Here is an 18,747-nt window from a genome sequence, read left to right on the forward strand (position 1 = left end):
TGGGATGGAATTGGCCGACCTCGTGTTGTGGGAAGGGTGAGGTGCCTTAGGGATTTTAACAGTCTTTGTTTTGCCTGGACGTAATGTACAGAATCTAGAGAAATACAGGGAACACAGGGTGGAATCTGAGGAGACCTTTTTTAGTCCTCCTCATGTGACTCCTCTATTTTGGCTCAATACCTGAAGGATGATGGTCCTGGAGACCCCCTTTGGAACTGCATCTGGTTTTGAAGTTCAGAAAAGATTCCTGTCTCTTAATGCTGTTGTATGGCAGCCCCTCTCTATTTGGCAAACCTCCCTCTCACTCTAGAGGTTCTAACTCCCTTTTGTTGACATTGGGAAAGATACCAAAGGATTGCAGAACCCCTCCCAAGGGCAAGTCTCCAAGGATATAGGTGAGTTGACTGGAACTCAGGGCTATTTCTCCCAGGAGATTGCTTCACAGCGGCTGTGATGACAGGAGAAAGCAGAAACAAATGGAGGTGGCTGACCTTGCCCAGCCAGGGAAGGGAACAGAAACCACAGGAGCCCATTTCCATCATCAGTAACACACTTACAAGTCCTCAAAGGTCTCTCTCATTCTTCTCAAACTCTTTGAGTTTGAGCTTCGCGGCAGCAAGAGAACAGAGCTGATACCCTGAAGATTCCCTAACCTGGTCATCTTTGGGGTGGGTATTGTTCACAAGATGTCATAGACTGAGGAGCTATCTCAGGATTCCACCACTCTTCCCTGCTATGAAACTCCGTTTTGCAAGGATAAGCCCGAGACCCTTTGCTTTAAATCAGGGAGAGGAGTGTCATCACTACAGTGCAGCCGTGGTCCGCAGGCTTAGGAAGTAGCCTCTCCTGCTGGAAGGCAGAGAGCTTTAGGGAAGAAACTGGAAACGCAGAAGCCAAAAGTGGTCTCACCCGAGTCCAGTATGGGTCCAGGGTGGGTCCCAGGGATGGCTAAGTTGCTTTTATTTTTTCCCTGCCTTACTTCTGTTCTTCCTCTGAAGAACTGATTCAGGAAAACTAAAATGGGGGAGAGGAAAAGTTTTCTTTAAACATATCGATGCATGCGCTTACCATTTATTCAGTGATTATTACATGCCAGCCCCTGTGTTGGGCACCTCTCCAGTAATACGATTCATAACCCTTCCTGGTGATAGGTGTATTCACCCCCATTTTCCAGATGGGAATCCCGAGGCACAGAGAGGTTCAGTGACTTATCAAGATCACACAGCTAAGTAATATCTGAGTCAAGCTTGTTGTCCAGTTCTCTGTGATATTTCTAAAGCTCCCTTTTGATTATGCCATGCTGCCTGCATTCCTGATCTGAAATCAGACCCCACCACCCAAACCCCATGTGAAAAAGAATGACATGTGCGTGGTGGGCTGGGCGGGTGGGCTCCTACCAATCCCCTTTGGCCAAGGCAGGGGGCCTCCCCGGGTGTCCCCATCCTGCGCTCGGGCGTGTGGCTGTGTTTTCATTTCTCTGCCTTTCTCGTTTGCATTGCCATATGATCTCCCAGGTGTAGTGTGCCTGTCCCCCAACCAGATACCATCTCTCTCTCTCTCTTCCGTAGGCACCGTGCTGTTGTGCCAGGCAAACCAGGAGGGATCTTCCATGTACAGTGCCCCCAGTTCACTTGTATATACCTCCGCAAGTAAGCCCGCTCTCGTGGCTCTTTTTGTTTTGTGACATAAGTCTGAGTCCAATCACCTTCCCTGCCATGTAAGTTCTCTCCCATTCCCTCTGCACCACCCTCCCTTGTTGCTCTCTGTGAGGTGAAGCTGACTCTCATAAGCATGTCTCTGGTTTTCCCTGTTGCCTTAGCATTTAACCCCTCTGCTCATGTCTGAATCCTCACTTCCCAGCTGTCCCAGCCATTCGTCGTTAGATCTTTGTCAGGATTGGGGCCAAAGGATGGGACATGGGGCTTTGGGTTGGGGGCAGGGGGATGGGAGGGGAGGGATATAGTTCATTGCCTTCCTTCTATCACAGCTTTGCAAATCAATACGAAAATAATTGAAATAAAATATGCAGGCCATCCAAGTGACACCCTACCCTAGCAAAAGGTGCTTGGTTGGTGATCTTGGGCACAGTTTTCTCATTGTGGGAAATATTACTAGCCCGTGGCCAGTGACTTGTTTGCAAGGCTGTATTATCCTTTGTGATTCATCGAAGGAGGAAGAAATAAAAGAAAAATGTGGTTCTCCCCCATTTAACTGGGGGGGGGAATAATATTTAAAAAAGCACTTTAATAGATATAGCCATGAATTGCTAGGGGGAGGAGACCAAAAGTAAATATGGAACAGAGATCACAGTGTTGGCACGGAAAAAAATCAAGGATTTCTCTGCCTGGGATGGATCCTCTGGAGTGGAGAATGCCCCACCCACACCCCAATTTCCAGAGCAGGTTGCAGAATTACAAGTTCTAGCTGAGTCCGCCGTGGTTCTCCAGCTGGTTTGCCCCGCCTCGAAGTCCCCTGGCACAGCCGAGACTTTACCCTCTATTTCACTCAGTGCGCCTGCACCCTGGAGAATCCCCATAACTGCCAAATGGGTCCTCATTGGGGTTGGTGATCAAAAGTGAGCCCGGGGGCCAGAGGGAAGGTGGGCTGCTTCTGAGATCAGCTAGAGGAAGGGGCAGGTGGAGAGCAGAGGCAACAGCCTCAGGGCAATTAAGAGGATGAGAGACTAGAGGGGACTCTTCACCATGTACCAAGATCTAGCATCTCAATTCCCAAAGACTGAGACAAATCAAACTCTTCGCTGCGGGGGCAAAAGTTAGAAGCAGTCACAGGGAAGCCAAAAACATCATGGTTATGAGAAACCCGAGGGTCTCTGAAGTCATCGGGTCATGGGCATAGCCAGTTGTTTCTCCCAAGGAAAGTATAATCTTCAGCAGAAGCTTTGACATTCCTTAAATGCAAGGTATTTTTCCGTGTCCCCAAGACGCCAAAATCTAACCATACTGGCGAGAAATGGTTCTTTCTGAATTTATGAATGTTGTCCCATTTGGGCCAGTGTAAATTATCTGCATGTGTCTCCTAGAACTAGAAAGCTACCGCACATTTTCACAGGCTTAACCTTGTTCAATCCTCAAAATCTGCACCAGGTAGGTATTATAATGTTTGCTTTACAGCTGAGGAAATGGAATGATTCACCCAGGATCACACAGCCAGGATATGGTAGATTTGTTTTTTGAACTTGGTGAGATTAATCAACTTTTGTCTGCTTTTCTGGCTCTATTTGACTCTAAATCTCATCATCTTTCCATTGTAAATACCTGTCCCTCCTTCTCCATAAATGTTATTTTCCGTAGGAGAGAGGGTGACCCAAACTCACCATAGTCCCAGAGTATTATTTGGGGTTTTCTCTGACATTGTTGTCCTACAGAACTGTATAGAATGAAGTGTTTTATGTCTGCACAGTTCAGTACACATGCTCGTGGGACCGAGGCACAGAATTTTTAATTTCATGTAATTTTACTTAATGTTACTCTAATTAGCCACCTGGGGCTGATGGCTACCATCTTGGACAGCGTGGCTCTCTACGATTATATGCTGTATGTATATTTCACTTTTCTTTATAGAAGTGAACAAAACAAATTAACTCCAAAAAAGGGCTAGTTTGGATTGGTATAGCTATTCTAAAGTGACTTGGGGAAAATGTGTCATAAATGTCAAGCATGGAAATATGTCACAAATTCTCCAAGTTAAAATAGGTAGAGCATCCAGAGAAAATAAAATCACCTAAAGCAGGGATCAGCAAACCACAGCCCAAAGGCCAAATCCAGCCCCCAGCCTGTTTTTGTAACACTGGTGAGCTAAGAATGGCTTCTTAGATTTTTCAAAGGATTAAAAAACCAAACAAAGACAAAAAATAATATGTGACAGACGTAGGTGGCCCACAAGAGCCTAAAATACTGACATTCTGGCTCTTTACAGAAAAAGTGTGCTGATCTCTGATTTAAAAGGTCCATTTTATTATTACAAACCCAAAAGGGCAATGTCATATCACTCTTTATAATTAGACTTCTCTTCTTGAGTTGCAAAGCTAAAATTTATAATAATTATAGGAACTGTGTCGTGTGTCCAACACCCTTCATTTTAAAATTGCACAATCCATCATATTACCTATACAGTTTTCATCCTATTATTTTCACTTATTATCATGTCATATGTACTTTATGAAAATATGTTAATGGCCTCATAATAACCTATTGTTTAATGATATTATATTTTAATCTATCCACCCACTGCGTTGTTGGGTACTTAGGTTGATAGCAATTTTTCAAAAATATTCAGGAAAATAAATGTCCTTGTATACACTTTGTATATAATAGTTTTAAGGAAAACGAATAAATAGCTAATCGTACTACCCCATAACAAAGCAAAACAAAAGCTAGTTTCTTGCAATAAGGATCTTCGCTTGTCAATTCCTTAAGCAACAGTATTCAGATTGACAAGCTCAATTGGTATTTTGTAAGGACGGCTGACCCTGAGACCCCTCCGGCTCCACTTGGGTTCCCAGGGGTGTGAGTTCGGTTCCATCTTGAGGCAATGGTGCTGAGTGTAAAGATGATCCATCCCTACCTAAGACACATCGCTAAGGTTTCCTTTCTGCTCTAGTTCTCAGGGTCAGCAATGCCTTTTGGAACTAGACCTGTCTGCAGTTAGCTGGCTTCTTTGGAACACTCATATTTTCTCTTCCAGATTAAGGTGTATATCTTAGTACAAAGTCACACCGTATTGTCTATAAATAATTCAGCCAGAAAGTAAAGGTTCACTTTTACACGCACGCACACACACACACACACAATCTGGGGACCAACATACGGTCACCTAAGATTCTCTTCCTTTCTCCAGGTCTGATATACACAGGGCTGAGAGCCACGTGCCTTGTTTTGGAAGTCTGAATGGCATGGCCTCTTTTTCTCTAAGAATCCAGCCTTCTTCCCCAAAGCTGAGGCTCCCTTACGTCTCAGCAATTTTTTAAGGCTACCCCAGTGTTTCAGCTTGAAAACGCATGTGTTTCTCATTTTTATCTAACAGTCGCGCTCCAGAAGCCAGGTGTGTGTAAATTACACATTTGTCAATGGGATCCTATGTGTTTAGGGACTTTCAGGATTAATCCTGAGTTTGTGCTTTTTTCCATGGATCTTTAACTGGCCTTGGATGTTTTTGACTTAAATTGCCCCTCTGCCCAGCAGAATAGCTAATCATCTGTAAATAACACCCTTAAGTGCAGTAGGAGAGACGGTTTTTAAAGGAACCCTGCTGAATTAGTCTGTAATGAAAATAATTCCTACTGAAGTTAACTGTTTTTTAAGATGCATTTTTGCATAATGGGTTTTTCCCCCTTTAAGTGAATCATCCTCATAACATGATCCAGAACATGAAAGTATTAAGAGAAAGATTTTCACTCAGAGCTCAATAGCAATACAACCGAATCCCATAGATTTTTCCCATCACATTCCCACTGAGTCCAGTATTTCCTCCTTTTCCCCAAACTTTACCCTCATGTGAAACCCCAGTTCAAGTTGTATCCCAGAATATCCTCTTACGTGTCCTAATAAACCACTTCCATCCATAGTGTATCAGATTTAAATGAAGTCTGATCAAAACTCTGAAGAATTAGGCAAGATCACCTTGGACCAAAAAATTTAATATTAACATTTTGTCTAAAAAATATTAACCTTTAATCAACTAAGTTAAACTAATTAAATTATTTTATCAATTTTCAAATAACTAATTAATTAATTAACATTGTGCTTTGCTTTGAGTAGCAAACAATGTAGCCCCTCAACAGAGATGTTTGGTGAAAGTGGGGTCAGGGCTGGAGACCTGCTCAGTGCCCACTCCTTCCTAGGGCCAGGGGTCTGGAGGCTCCTTCTGTCAGGGCAAGGGCACCAGCTATATTATTGTCTGCACTGTTTGCATATATCAAGTGGTTGCTTATATCAAAAAGGCTTCAGGCTGAGAGTTCATTAGTCTTTTCCAGATAATCCAAAGCAATGGCAAATTTAGATAAATGTAAATTTGAGTAGATGTATTAAATATTAACAAAATCAAATATACTGACAGCAAATTATTTCTCTGTTAAACAATTATACACTTGAGAAAAATCTGAGATAGTTCATATATAACAAATCTGATCCAAGAAAATGCCTGAATCTGAAATCATGGTAGTGTTCAACTAATTGAAAACCCTCCCTGCAAATCAAGCACTAACATTTGTGAGTAGTGAATTCCTCCCTCTTCTAAAGTTCCTCAGGTTATTATTCGATAGATCTTGGGAGCTCTTAAATTTATTTTCTTTTGGTTTAGTGCATCTTCAGGCATCCTTAAACCTGACCTTAAAAAAAAAAAAACAGCTTAAGGCAGAAATAGGAAGGTAAAGAGCATATCACCTTTCTTCACCTTTCTTCCAAATTAAGAGATTACCTCCATTTTACTTAGTTAAAATATCAAGAGGTAAATCATTGGTTCCATGAATGGGAACACCCACTTCCAATTTGGATTAGCAAAGCCAGCTCTCACCGATACTTATTTCCACATGGAGTAGTGTCCAGAAATAGGTAAATGCTACCAGCTTTATTTTGTTGTCTTTACAGTTTAATGAATAGATTTTTAAATTACAAAAATAGCACGTACTCACTGTAATGAGGGAAGCAGACAAATACACACACATACACACACACACATCTGTATGGAATAATGTAGTAATATCCCCCAACTCATCCGCAGACACACGCCTTTCAAGTAATCCATATTGACTCCCTGGTAAGTATCTTTTCACATTTTGTCCATAACAATGCAGGGAAGGACATGCACACATGAAATGCGGGGTGTGAGCAGTTTGTTTTTATACAGAGGGGAGCAGTAGCTTCCATATTATATGCACATTACACATGTTGATCACATTTTGTTTCACTTAATAACACATTTTCACTATCTCCTATTAAGCCTTTTTGATAATTTCATGCTCTTCCATGGTGTGGATGGTCCAGAGTTCATGCAACCATCTCTGTCCACAGACATTCAAACTCCTCCTTTTTCAGCCTCTCCCTAAAGGCTGCAACAAACATCATTACATACACTTTGACATACCCGTGTTCCAAATGCCACATCGAGGTTCCCAAACACAGGATTGTCAGCCCCTCCCACATTCCTGCCAGCACCTGCATAGTTTGCTCTTTTTTAATTTTGCAAACCAGGTGGGTGAAAAATAGCATCTCTAGTTGCGTTTGCCTTTCATTTAATGAGGAATATCATCTTTCACATAGTTAATTGTCACTTGGACGTTACCTCTTGTGGATTTCCAATACACATCTGCCTGTTTCTCTTCCAAATTTTTCTCATTTTATTTTTTAATTCACATCGAGAGGAAATTATTCATGAGGGACATTATCTATGAATACCATAGATGTTACAAACATAATTCCTGTGTTGGCCATTTAATTCTGCTTCCATTCCACTCTACATTTTTAATAGTATAGGTAAATGTATCTGTCCTTCCTTTTGTTACCAGCTTTAGACATAATTTTAAATGACAGAATCCCTGCCAGGAGAAGTTTTATTTAGCACCGTATAGTTTTCTCGGCCGCCGTAACAAAATACCATAGGTTGGGCAGCTGAAACAACAGAAATTTATTTCTCGTGGTTCTGGAGACTGGAAGTCTGAGATCAGCGTGCCAGCATGGTCAGTTCTGATGAGAACTTTCTTCCTGGCTCATAGATGGTTGCCTCACATGGCAGAGACAGCAAGCTTTCAGGTATCTCTTCTTATAAGAACACTAATCCCTTCATGAGGGCCCCATCCTCAAGACCTCATCTAAACTTAATCACTTCCCAAAGGCCCCCATCTTCAAATACCATCACAGTGAGAGTTAGGGCATCATCTTGTGAATTTGGGGGAGACACAATCCAGTCCATAGCAAGTCCCTTGACACACAGGTGCCACTTTTATTTGTCAAGGGCCAGAAAAACATTTTCCAACAGAAATTTCTATATAGTCCCATATGCTTATCCATGCAAACAGGTGTATTTTCACACACTTCCACGGAAGCCATGGCTGAATTTTTAGATCCGTGTAAGGACAAATCGTAAATTAAAAGGAAGATGACTGTTAATTCCCCCTGGATATTTTCACCCCTGACTACAGGAAAAAAAAAAAAAAAATCTGATATCCCAGGCAAATGCTCAAGAACCTAAATGTTATCAAAATGCAAAAGCATCTTCTCCTTGATTAACTTTTATGAAACTCAAGGGTAAGTGTAGTGGCAAAGTTTTAATTGATGTATTGATTGCAGATTTTATGGAAGTAATTGTGTGGAATTCATAAAACAATGATTTAAGTGGCAGAAACATACATAAATCAGGCCTGCCCTGTTCTACTTTTAGGTAATTGATAGAATTTCCATTGCTTTCTGTAATTAAAGTAACAGCCTAAATTAATTGATGGCTTCCTCTTTCTTCTGCCCAACACAGAAAATGTCAGTAGGTAGAGTTCAGTTAATAGAAGGTGCACGAAGAGGTCATTGTGTTACTGATACATTGATTTAAACAACTGTGCCCTTTTTTGTCTTTCTTCTGGTAACTCAAACTTCATGGTGGCCTCCAAGAGGCTTTTTCTAATATTTTCTGGAGGAATCGCTTAAAAGAATAATAATCAGTGCTGGGGCAATTCAAGTGAGGCGCTCACTTCAGACAAAATTTAAAGAGGCACCAACAAATTCAGTCATCAAGATAAATAACATTTTGACGCAATACAGTAATTCCCCTACACACGAACCTTCAAGTTTCGAACTTTCAAAGATGCAAACGTGCGTTCGCGTGTCCAATTACGTAACTTAGTTCATGTGTCTGGCGTACATTGTCACGTGCATGCATCCTCTACAAGTGGTTGTGCTTTTGTGTACTTTACAGTACTGTGTAGTGTACAGTAGTACAGTATCTTTATTTCAAGCCCAGGATGTCTGGAAGCAAGAGTAAAAGCAGTGGTATATAGCCAATTGTGTGAGTGGGTATCTAGGTTAATTTTGTTGGACTTATGAACAAATTGGACTCACCAACTCGCCCTCAGAACAGAACCCATTTGTATGTAGGGGACTTACTGTATTTTTTTTAAAATGGAAATGAATGGAAAAAGATCCATGATTAACAAAATATCAAAATTTTCCATCAAGATGAATATTATTCATTTTTCTTTTGCTGTAGGATCCAATATGGCTCAGCCCAGCACTTCTTTATTTAAATTTTGAGAGTCTGTTCATCATGGATTTTTTAATAATCATTTTAACTTAAAAAAAAATTGCATTAAAATATGATTTATCCTAATCCTGGGGGTTTTGGTGCCCTCTTCCCCTTACATTTTATGCCCAAGGTGAGGCCTAGTTCCAGCCCTGAAATAATAAAAAAATTAATCATAATGATAACAATAAGCAATGGTTGTTGAGCATTTAAACTCTACGTTAAGCATTCTGCTAAGCCCTTCACATGAATGTTCTCACTTAATCCTCACAAGAAAACTATGAAATAGGCATTATTATTATCATGCCCCCTTTTCACATGAGGAAATTGAGTCTTCAAGGGACTGAAGAACTGGCCACGGTCACTCCGATGGATCAACTTTGAACCAGCCTAACTGAATCCCGAGCCTTCCATCTTTACTAGTCTCTAAACGTACACACCAGAAGCTCCTTGCTCTGCTCCTGGAAAAGTCTGAGCAGAGAGAGGTCAGGTGGAACCTCTAGGCAGCTGTCCAGTCTCTGCATTCAAGTCCCAACGTTGTGCTCACTCCTTTCCATCCCAGGATCTCTGGAGAGTCCTTTTTCCCCCTGTCTGATCTGTCTGGCCAGGGGGTTGGCACAGCTGTTCTTTGAAAAGCCAGATAGTCAATATTTCCAGTCCTATGTCCCACCTGGTCTCCACTGCAACTACTCAACTTTGTCCTTATAGCTTGAAAGTAGCCACAGACAATACATAAATGAATAGGTGTGGCTGGACTTCCCCTAACAGTTTATTTACACATACAGTCTTTGTGCCAGATTTGTTTACCAACCCCTTTGTCAGGCCATTATTCTCCTTTAAAGGGCAAGACACAGGTCAGCTGGCTACCTGGGGTTGGAGGTAAAAGGAGACTTCTTTTTATGTGCTGTGTGGTGTACCTTTTGCATTTTGTGCCATTTTATCATATTTTAAAACAAATAATGTCAGGTAGGGCACATAAAGAGGATACCCTTTTCCTGGTCCATAGTAGAGTAAGATACGTGCATAAATTCAGTCTAGATACAGTGGATTGACAGCTTTGCTCTCAAAATAAACAACAAAGAAACACAGCTGGATTTGGAGCCATGATTTTGGAGCTGCTGGACTTCTCTATGACCTGCCCTAGTTTCCCTGGGATGAATGGTGCAACTCTGTCCAGGTACCCAGGATCCCTCCACTTCTGCCCGGGCTCCTACTGTTTCCTCCCACACACTTCCAACAAGGCTGGTCCGAGCGGTCCTCCGGAGTGCATCCTTCTAATCAGAAATCAGTGGCCGGCTTTTCCCACGTCTGTGGCTCAGCATTATGGTGTCAACATACCTAAGTCCCCTTATCATCATCTCTGAAATAATTCCTTCCAGCCTTTAGTCATTCTGTCAGTCCTTTGATGGGGGGAGGGGGGTGAAAATGTATGACTTCATTCAACCAATCTTTGTCAAGTTCTTTCTGTGCCAGGCACCATTCTACACACTGCAATACCCCGTGAACCACACATCCACAAGTCAGCATCTGCAGCACCCACATTCTTGTGGGCAAGACAGAAATAGACAGATACATAACGCTGAGACTTCAGAACTGCAAACACAGTACTCAGGGGTAGTTGGGAGGCTGCACCCAACAGGAGACTTACCCACTGTCAACACTGCCTTCTGAATACCTCTTGGAAGGTGAACTAAATATCACTGCTTTCACCACCATTTGGCTGTAGAAACACACTTGGCTACTGAAATCCTATTTCCCTCATTGAGCCCACGGATGGAGAGATTGTGAGGCACCTACTGTGTGCCAGGCTCTGCCTGTTGCCTCGATCCTAGCACATGCCTGGCTTAACGATCAGTGATTGTCCACAGTTGGACACAGCCGTCGAGCTACCCCTACTGATGGATGGACTCCAGGAACCATTCTTTCTGCAGTCCTGAAGCACCATCTCTTTGCTTTGCTTCCTCTGCCCTGTTTTCTGATGGCCCAGCACATCTCTGACTTATTAACAGGTGGTTTTAAGAGTTTTTTTTACTAGCTCTTATGTTAACTTAGTTATTCCATATGGACACCAGTTTTCAGAACAGGTTCAGTTGTATTTTCAGTCCTTGCCTCTACCTCCCCCACCCACCCCCAAGCTGATTAGCTCCTTTACCAACATCTGTGGTTACTCTGCCTGACTCACAGTCACAGGCCCCTTCGTTTACTGTTGTGTTCTTCCTTCCCTCCTTCCTTCCTCCCTCCCTCCCTCCCTCCCTGCTTGCTTGCTTCCTTCCTTCCTATCTTTCTTTCTCTTTCTTTCTACCAACTTCAGGAAAATTCTTAAAAAGCAGTAATTGAACACCCTCAGTTGTTCACAGGGAAGACTCCGCAGAGAAGAAGCCACAATTCAGGCAGCTGCTCTCCCAGCACTTTGGTTATTAATAATCTCCATGCAGAAGGGGGACTTTTGTCTTTTTCAGATGGGGGTCTTGCGGCTGCAAAAGGCTGCCAATTGCAAAAACTACCATCCCGTGGTGTGCCCCCAAACATCTTATTCGTCTTGATATTTCTTGCACAGAAATACATGTGACAGATAAGGAGTCACTGGAGAATGGTGTGCTTTGTGTCAAACAGATATTAAAACAATAAACTACGTTGCCCTGGGATCCTGGCGCATGCACAGCCAGAGAACGAGGCCGAGATGAGATGTTTTTGAAAGGCAGTGAGGCAGTTGTTCTGGGGGAATTCCCTGGAAACCCCAAGTCCTGTGACAGCATTGACAGAAAGTACTTTTTCTTAAGAGGATCCACACAAGGCCTGGTGCAGCGCCCACGTTCAACTCCTCGACCATGACACGCTTACCTTCCCCCAGCCCTCGGCAGAGGCCAGAGGGAAATTCTTCAGTGGGTGGAAAGCTCATCTGAAGAATTTCTTGTTGAAGCACTCATCTGCAGTGTATTTGCTTTCTCAAACTAATGTGGCTTTTGTTTGGTTTTTACTATTTGTTTTTCACTCTTTTTTAAAAACTTTTATTTTTTTATTAAAGTATAGTTGATTTACAATATTTTAGGTGTACAGCAAAGTGACTTAGTTATATACATATAAACATATAATTATGTATATATTCTTTTTAAGATTCAGTTATATATAGAATATATAGAATATATGTATTCTTTTCAGATTCACTTATATATTATATATAATATATATAAAATATGTATTATTTTTCAGATTCAGTTATATATATAATATATATATATATCCCTTTCCAGATTCTTTTCCCTTACAGGTTATTACAGGATATTGACTATAGTTCCCTGTGCTGTGCAGTCGGTCCTTGTTGGTTATCTGTTTTATACGTAGTACTGTGTATCTGTTACTCTCAAGCTCCTAATTTATCCCTCCCCTACCCCCTTTCCCCTTTGGTAACCATAGGTTTGTTTTCTATGTCTGTGAGTCTGTTTCTGCTTTGTAAATAAGTTCATTTGCATCATTTTTTTAGATTCCCCATAGAAGTGATATCATATGATATTTGTCTTTCTCTAATGTGGATTTAAAATGGAAAAAAAAAAATCCTCTTCTGAGTTCAGAGCTCTGAACATGAAATTTGCAGGGGCCAAAGATAAGATCCTGTTTGATTCCTGGAAGATAAGGGGGTGCAGGTGTATGTGTTTAGGGAACCTGGCTTTGTAAATGGAGCCAAGCCCTGTCAAAGTCTGCACAGCTGGGATTGAGCAGCTTAGTACAGGGGTCCTCAACCCCTGGGCCGCGGATCAGTACCGGTCCTCGGCCTGCTAGGAAACTGGGCCACACAGCAGACGGTAGGCAGCAAGCAAGCGAAGCTTCATCTGCCGTTCCCCATCGCTTGTGCTACCCCCCCGAACCATCTCCACCCCTGCCCCCGCCACTGATCCGTGGAACAATTGTCTTCCACCAAACTGGTCCCTTGTGCCAAAAAGGCTGGGGACCACTGGCTTAGCAGGGAAGTAAGAACCACCAATGACACTCATATAATTCAAGCCCTGGAGCGGGGACGCTTGGTGTTTCTTGCATAGAAACGTGTCCAACCACAGAGGTGGCCCCTCCTTCCCTTGCCTTATTTCTCTTCAAAAGCAAATCTCCCCGTGCAGTGCAAAGATGCATGAAAGGAGGCTGAGCTTACCTCCCACCGGAGGGGAAGGAGCCTGGTATAGTTCATGTAAACACAATCATTTAAACACTTAACTTCACTAAGAACTCCAAAAACACCACTGTCTTAAATCATGTGTTCATTCACGTGAAAGTACTGACATTCCAAGAGCTATTTTATTGCTACTGGGGAACTCGGTGGTGGGGGGAGTGTTAACAGAAGGCCATTTTCAGGACTAAATAACACACCACCTAATTTTAGATCCATCTCCTTGGGTTTGGTTTGCATGCCCTGTAGGCTCTTGACACCTGATTGCCTTCTGTGTAACAAACAAACATACAAGAGCCCCCTCTGTGGGCACACCTGCCCAAGGATATATATCATCCCCACCCTTGGTCATTGCTATAGGGATCTAAGAAACATTTCCCAAAGATCTTTTTTTTGTCAGCAAATCTTAGTCCTCAGTATTAGTTTTGCAAAATTGTCCTGAAGCAATAAAAAATTTGTAGGAGAAGAGCTGGATTCAGGCAGAGCTGGGTCCTGATCGTCATGGTACACTAGCAGTGTGACATTGGCCAAGTCTTTTTGCCATGAACGTCTTCATGAATACCTGCTTACCTGTGAGCATTAAATGAAATCCTTGTGTGAAAAGACTTTCAGGCTGCTTGAGGCATTGCAGCTCCTCAAACAAATGGCTCTTCTTTCCTTTTCTTTCTTAGGAGCCATCTTCTCCAGGCACTTTTGAAAGTTCACCAAAAAAGCTGGTTTGGAAGGTTTATGTTAGTCTAGTGCCTGGACAACTGGACCACTTCTGAATGGTCTTCCTTCAGTCTGTTCTATGTGGGTGTTTGGGGAGGGCTCCAGCTGGGATATCAGGGAGGTGATCCCAGGGTCCAGATAGCACCTGTCCTCCAGGTTTGCTCGGGGTGTTGCTCAAAAGATCAGGACTGTTTTCAACTCTGGAAGCTGGCTCTCAAGATCAGATGGGCCTCAACACAAACCGACCGGCTCTACCCACAATAATGCCTGGAAGTGAAATGAACGATGCTTTTGCATTGCATCCCTATCCCATGAGCCACGGCCAACCCCCTCCGGGGGGTCTCATGTTCCTGGAGCCCCAGCAGCCCTAGAGAACCATGGGAAATCCAGCCCAGCATAGGGAAGCTCATTTATCTCACTTGCCCTCCTTCCTACCTGGAGAGGCAATTCACGGAGCTTGCTGTTTCAGCCAGCTGTTAGATAGATTGTGAATCATTTAACATTTGAAACTTTACTGTGTGTATGCACTCGATAAAGTAATTATTTATATAAATTATTAGCCTTTTTTTTTTTCTCCAAGGCTGCCCGAAAAAAGCTACATTGACACCGGTACAGGTTTTTGTCAAACGAATAGATGATGGTAAATTGCTTTGTCCAAATTACAACAGATCTCAGCATCTCACAGCTTTGTTTGTCTCCTATGTTCCTTCAAAGGACAGAAAGCACTTTTGCAAATGCCCTCTGAGGTCCTGCTGAGTTAAACACTCTGAGATGGAGATTCATTCTCCTTTTGCTGAATGAACTGTTACAAAGATCCTGCCCGCAGGGGTAATGTCAATACCTGTGAGTAGACGGATCACAAATAGGCCTTTTGCACAGAAAAAGCCTATCACTGCGCATTTCAGCAGCCCTGGCACTTCCCACATGTCTGTTGGATTAAATGGACCATTTGTAACCTGGGAGAAAAGAGACAACCGCTAAGTTCAGGAGCTAAGCAGGAATCATGTGGCAATCAGATAAAAACCGAGGCCGCTGTCCTCATTCAAAATCCCAAAGACTTAAGCGATCAAAGAATAGTCATGTGTGTGAGCATTGTGTGGGGGGTTTGTTGTGGCTTTTTGAATTTGTTAAGTTCAGAAACATGTCTGCTTTGGGAAAACCAATCTCACTGCTCAGGGTACATCCCTGTGCCTGCATTGCATTTTTAATTTTTTTTTACCTAGATGACTCATTTCTTTCCAAGGAAGAGTCTATTTCCAACCAAGTTGTGAGTCAAGTGATATTTGATAACGGTATTAACCAATAGATTGTATACAGAAGAAAGTGCAACATTCCCAAATATCCTGAAAGTTTCTATTCGCATCTGCCAAATCTTGGAGAAAATTTCTAGTTGAGTTTAGTCATAAGGGGCTCATTATTTTGACGGTAATTCGGTTTGTGTATATAACACCATACTATTATAACCCAGATCCCCACCGCTGGGAGAGTCCATCTTCCCCCACATTAGGGGATTGTATACAACCCCCCTGATGCCAGCTCACATCCAGATGTGGAGATCAACCCCAGTGGAGAAGGAAAACAGCTTGCCTTGGACTCTCATCAGGAACATGAATCAGGAGTGATCCCCATGGCTTGTATCCAATTAGCAGAGAAGGAGCAAAGCCCTTCCAGGTGTCTTGAAATCTCAAAACATAAATATAGAATGGAGGAAACGGCACCCGCTCCCCTCCGCTACCCCTTGGCCCCCAACAAGGTCTCAGGGAGGCATGTCAACAGATTGCCCTGCAAATTAACTCTGCCCATGATGAATCAGGGCTGGTTCTCTTGGATGTGATATGGATAGAGGGAGGTGATGGAGCAGCTTGTCCAGACACTAATAGGGAAGTACAAATTGAGAGCCTCTAAGCAGCGTGAGGAGAGTGGAAGTAGAAAGATTTTGCTCAAAGATGACATGGTATGCTTTCGTTCTAGCTGTCTTGTGTAATAGATAAGATGACAGGTCTAGTGTCAGGCTGCCTGGGTTCAGATCATTGGAGAGCTTCTGAGCTGCTCTCTATCTTCATTTCCCCACCAGGAAAGTGAAGATCAAAATAAGAACTGATTCGTGTGGTTTTGTGAAGAGATTGTGAGTTAATCTGTGGGTTAGTGACTAGCAGCTGCTTCATCAGTACAGTAGCATCTCCTCCATCTGATAATGGAGTACGAGAAGATGGAATTACGCCACCTGAAATCATGACTTTGCTTGGATTATTTCAGTTATCACAGCCTGAACTTTTAGACAAGTGAGGTCCAGAGTCACTCACCACTAACGTCTTCATTAAAGTTTCTCTTAAAATAGGCATCCTTTATAAGCAGCACCTTAGCAACTCTCACAGGTTCAAGAACTGTCAATCATCTTTCCTCTGTAACGGACCTACTATATGGCGTCCTCAGTTTATCTGACGATATAATGAATAAACATTTCAGCAGTGACCCGGGACCAGGTAATCCTCTGGGTATTGGAGACACAGTATGGACCAAAATGAAGTCCTCAGGACACCCCAAAAGAGAGATAGATAACGAAGTTGCGATCAGATGAGGTGGTAGAAATAAGATGGTAAGTGAAGGGGAAAAAAAGGAGTGGTATTATGGTGACAGTGGCCGTGTTGGGAAGTGTGGGGTAAAACTGAGAGGAAAAGCCTTTGAAGGAAGAGGTGATGCTGGAACCAAGAATTGAATTAGAGAATCGATGTTTAGAGACTGGACAAAGGCGAGAATCTTTATCACTGAGAAGCAGCAGTCAGAGGAGGCTAGAAGAAAACGAGGCCTTTTAGCCTCATACAGTAAAGAGTTAGGCCAATAAATTCATCTTGGGCAATCAAGCCAGCACAATGTCCCCATCTTTTTTCCTTTCAAAAATGTGCCTCACCAAGTTCAAGTTCTTGCCAATTCCTTGGCTGCGTCCTCATCAGACCTATAACAGCCTAGAAACTCCTGGCTAATTTGGATTTGACTAAAACTTTTGTACCATGACGTTATGTAAAGAGATTCAATTATGGTGCACTATGTTTTGTGAGTAACTACCTCCCATAAAAAGTTAATTAATCAGGGCTGTGTCAATTTCCCCCTGCCATGTCAATTTGCTGCCAGGTAATTAATCACTAATCACCCACCAAGCAGCAGGCAGGGTGGGGGGTGGGGAGACAATCCACGAGCCATTTATCCTCTTTCCCCAAATAAATGGCACATGCAGCCACGAAGAAACACATCTTGCCTTTCATAATGTTTTTATCGACACTTTCGCAAGTTGTAATAGGCTGCAGCAACAAGCAGCTGCAGTTCAATGGAATATGAATATTAAAGAAACAAATGAGTGGAGATTTATAGGACATTGCGTTTCTGTTATGTCAGTTTTGAGATTAAACCGGGCAAATGAACAGTGAAAAATTACTCTTCCATGTGGAGAATGGTGATTAGACTTGTACATTAATTAGAAATTTTTGTTTTCCTATTCAATGCATTTCAAATGAGGATGTCCTATAAGGAACTGTTTGTCCAAAATGTAGATTTATTCACTTCTAAACAGCAGTATTTAATATCAACATGCATTTTAAAATGAAACAAAAGCCGATCCCAAATGTGCATTTCAGGGATAAATGCATGTGCATATGAGAACCAGAGAGTCCAACAAATTGGCCATTTTGGTCTTTTTGTAGATGACTGCGTGGATGGAACACTCCCTTTTTACCCCCAAACCTTTAAATGACTAAATTTCAACCAAATTGGAAGCCTTTCCATTTTGAGTTTGACCTAAAACTAAATAAATATGGTCCATCATATTACATTTTCCATTTAATGCCATTTAAAGACAGTGACCTAGTTGTGTATAAATTCTGTGCTACAAACCAATTTTATGTACCTTTCTTTGAGATTTGTCTTGCAAAAATGTGCAAACATTTTTGCCATTTGGAAAAAAATCATCAGGTGTTTTGGGGTTTCTTTTTTGGACAGTGCATTGTGAGGTTTATCATAGAGTGCTGTGCCTGTGAAATGGAGCTATAGCTGGCTGTTTATTTCACCTCAGTATGTTACCTATTATGCCACGTCCTAATTTATGGTGCAGCTCATGGAACGGGACTTCCCTCAAGGGGAATCCTGCAGAACCCTGAACCTGCTGTTGAAACCGCGTCTGCACCCCCCGAATTGTGTAAGTGAATATTTCCTACTGTAAATTACCCACGGAACAATTCAACCCCAAATGAGTACGAACATCTCTGTCTTAAAACATTTCAAGGGTCGGGGGAGGGTGGCATTTATGAAGCAATAGGAGAGGAAGAGCAGACAAAGAGAGAGCTCCCCCACCCCCGCCTACCATCCTAACGGCACACCTTTTCAGGGCATCTGGCAACCTCATGCAAATTCAAACCCGTGCACAAATGCAAAGAATAATTGCCCGTTAAAGCAGTTGTATATTTTTATGGCTTTGATGCAGAATCTGCCCCCCTGTCGGGTTTGCATCTGCTACTCTTCCATCTCTCCCGGAGCTCTAAAACTTTAATATGCAGTTTATAACCCTCAAGTATTTTCCACTGGTTTTGTGTATCTTCTCTTGCGATTTCCGGTGATCTCATTTGTGTTTATTTTCGAAGGTAAGCACC

General features: G+C 42.4%; 1 protein-coding gene across 3 annotated transcripts in view; it reads left to right on the plus strand.

The window, feature by feature from the left end:
- LOC112409399 (RNA binding protein fox-1 homolog 1) overlaps window positions 1-18,747 on the plus strand; it is a 1,082,427-nt gene that overhangs the window by 1,000,093 nt on the left and 63,587 nt on the right. For all 3 annotated transcript variants that reach the window (XM_024759497.1, XM_024759496.1, XM_024759498.1), the window contains one exon: window positions 1,569-1,649. In XM_024759497.1, the coding sequence (XP_024615265.1) occupies window positions 1,569-1,649 (81 nt within the window). The remainder of the gene's footprint in view (window positions 1-1,568; window positions 1,650-18,747) is intronic.

Source organism: Neophocaena asiaeorientalis, unplaced genomic scaffold, assembly GCF_003031525.2.
Source record: "Neophocaena asiaeorientalis asiaeorientalis breed wild unplaced genomic scaffold, Neophocaena_asiaeorientalis_V1.1 scaffold254, whole genome shotgun sequence".
NCBI lineage: Eukaryota > Metazoa > Chordata > Mammalia > Artiodactyla > Phocoenidae > Neophocaena > Neophocaena asiaeorientalis.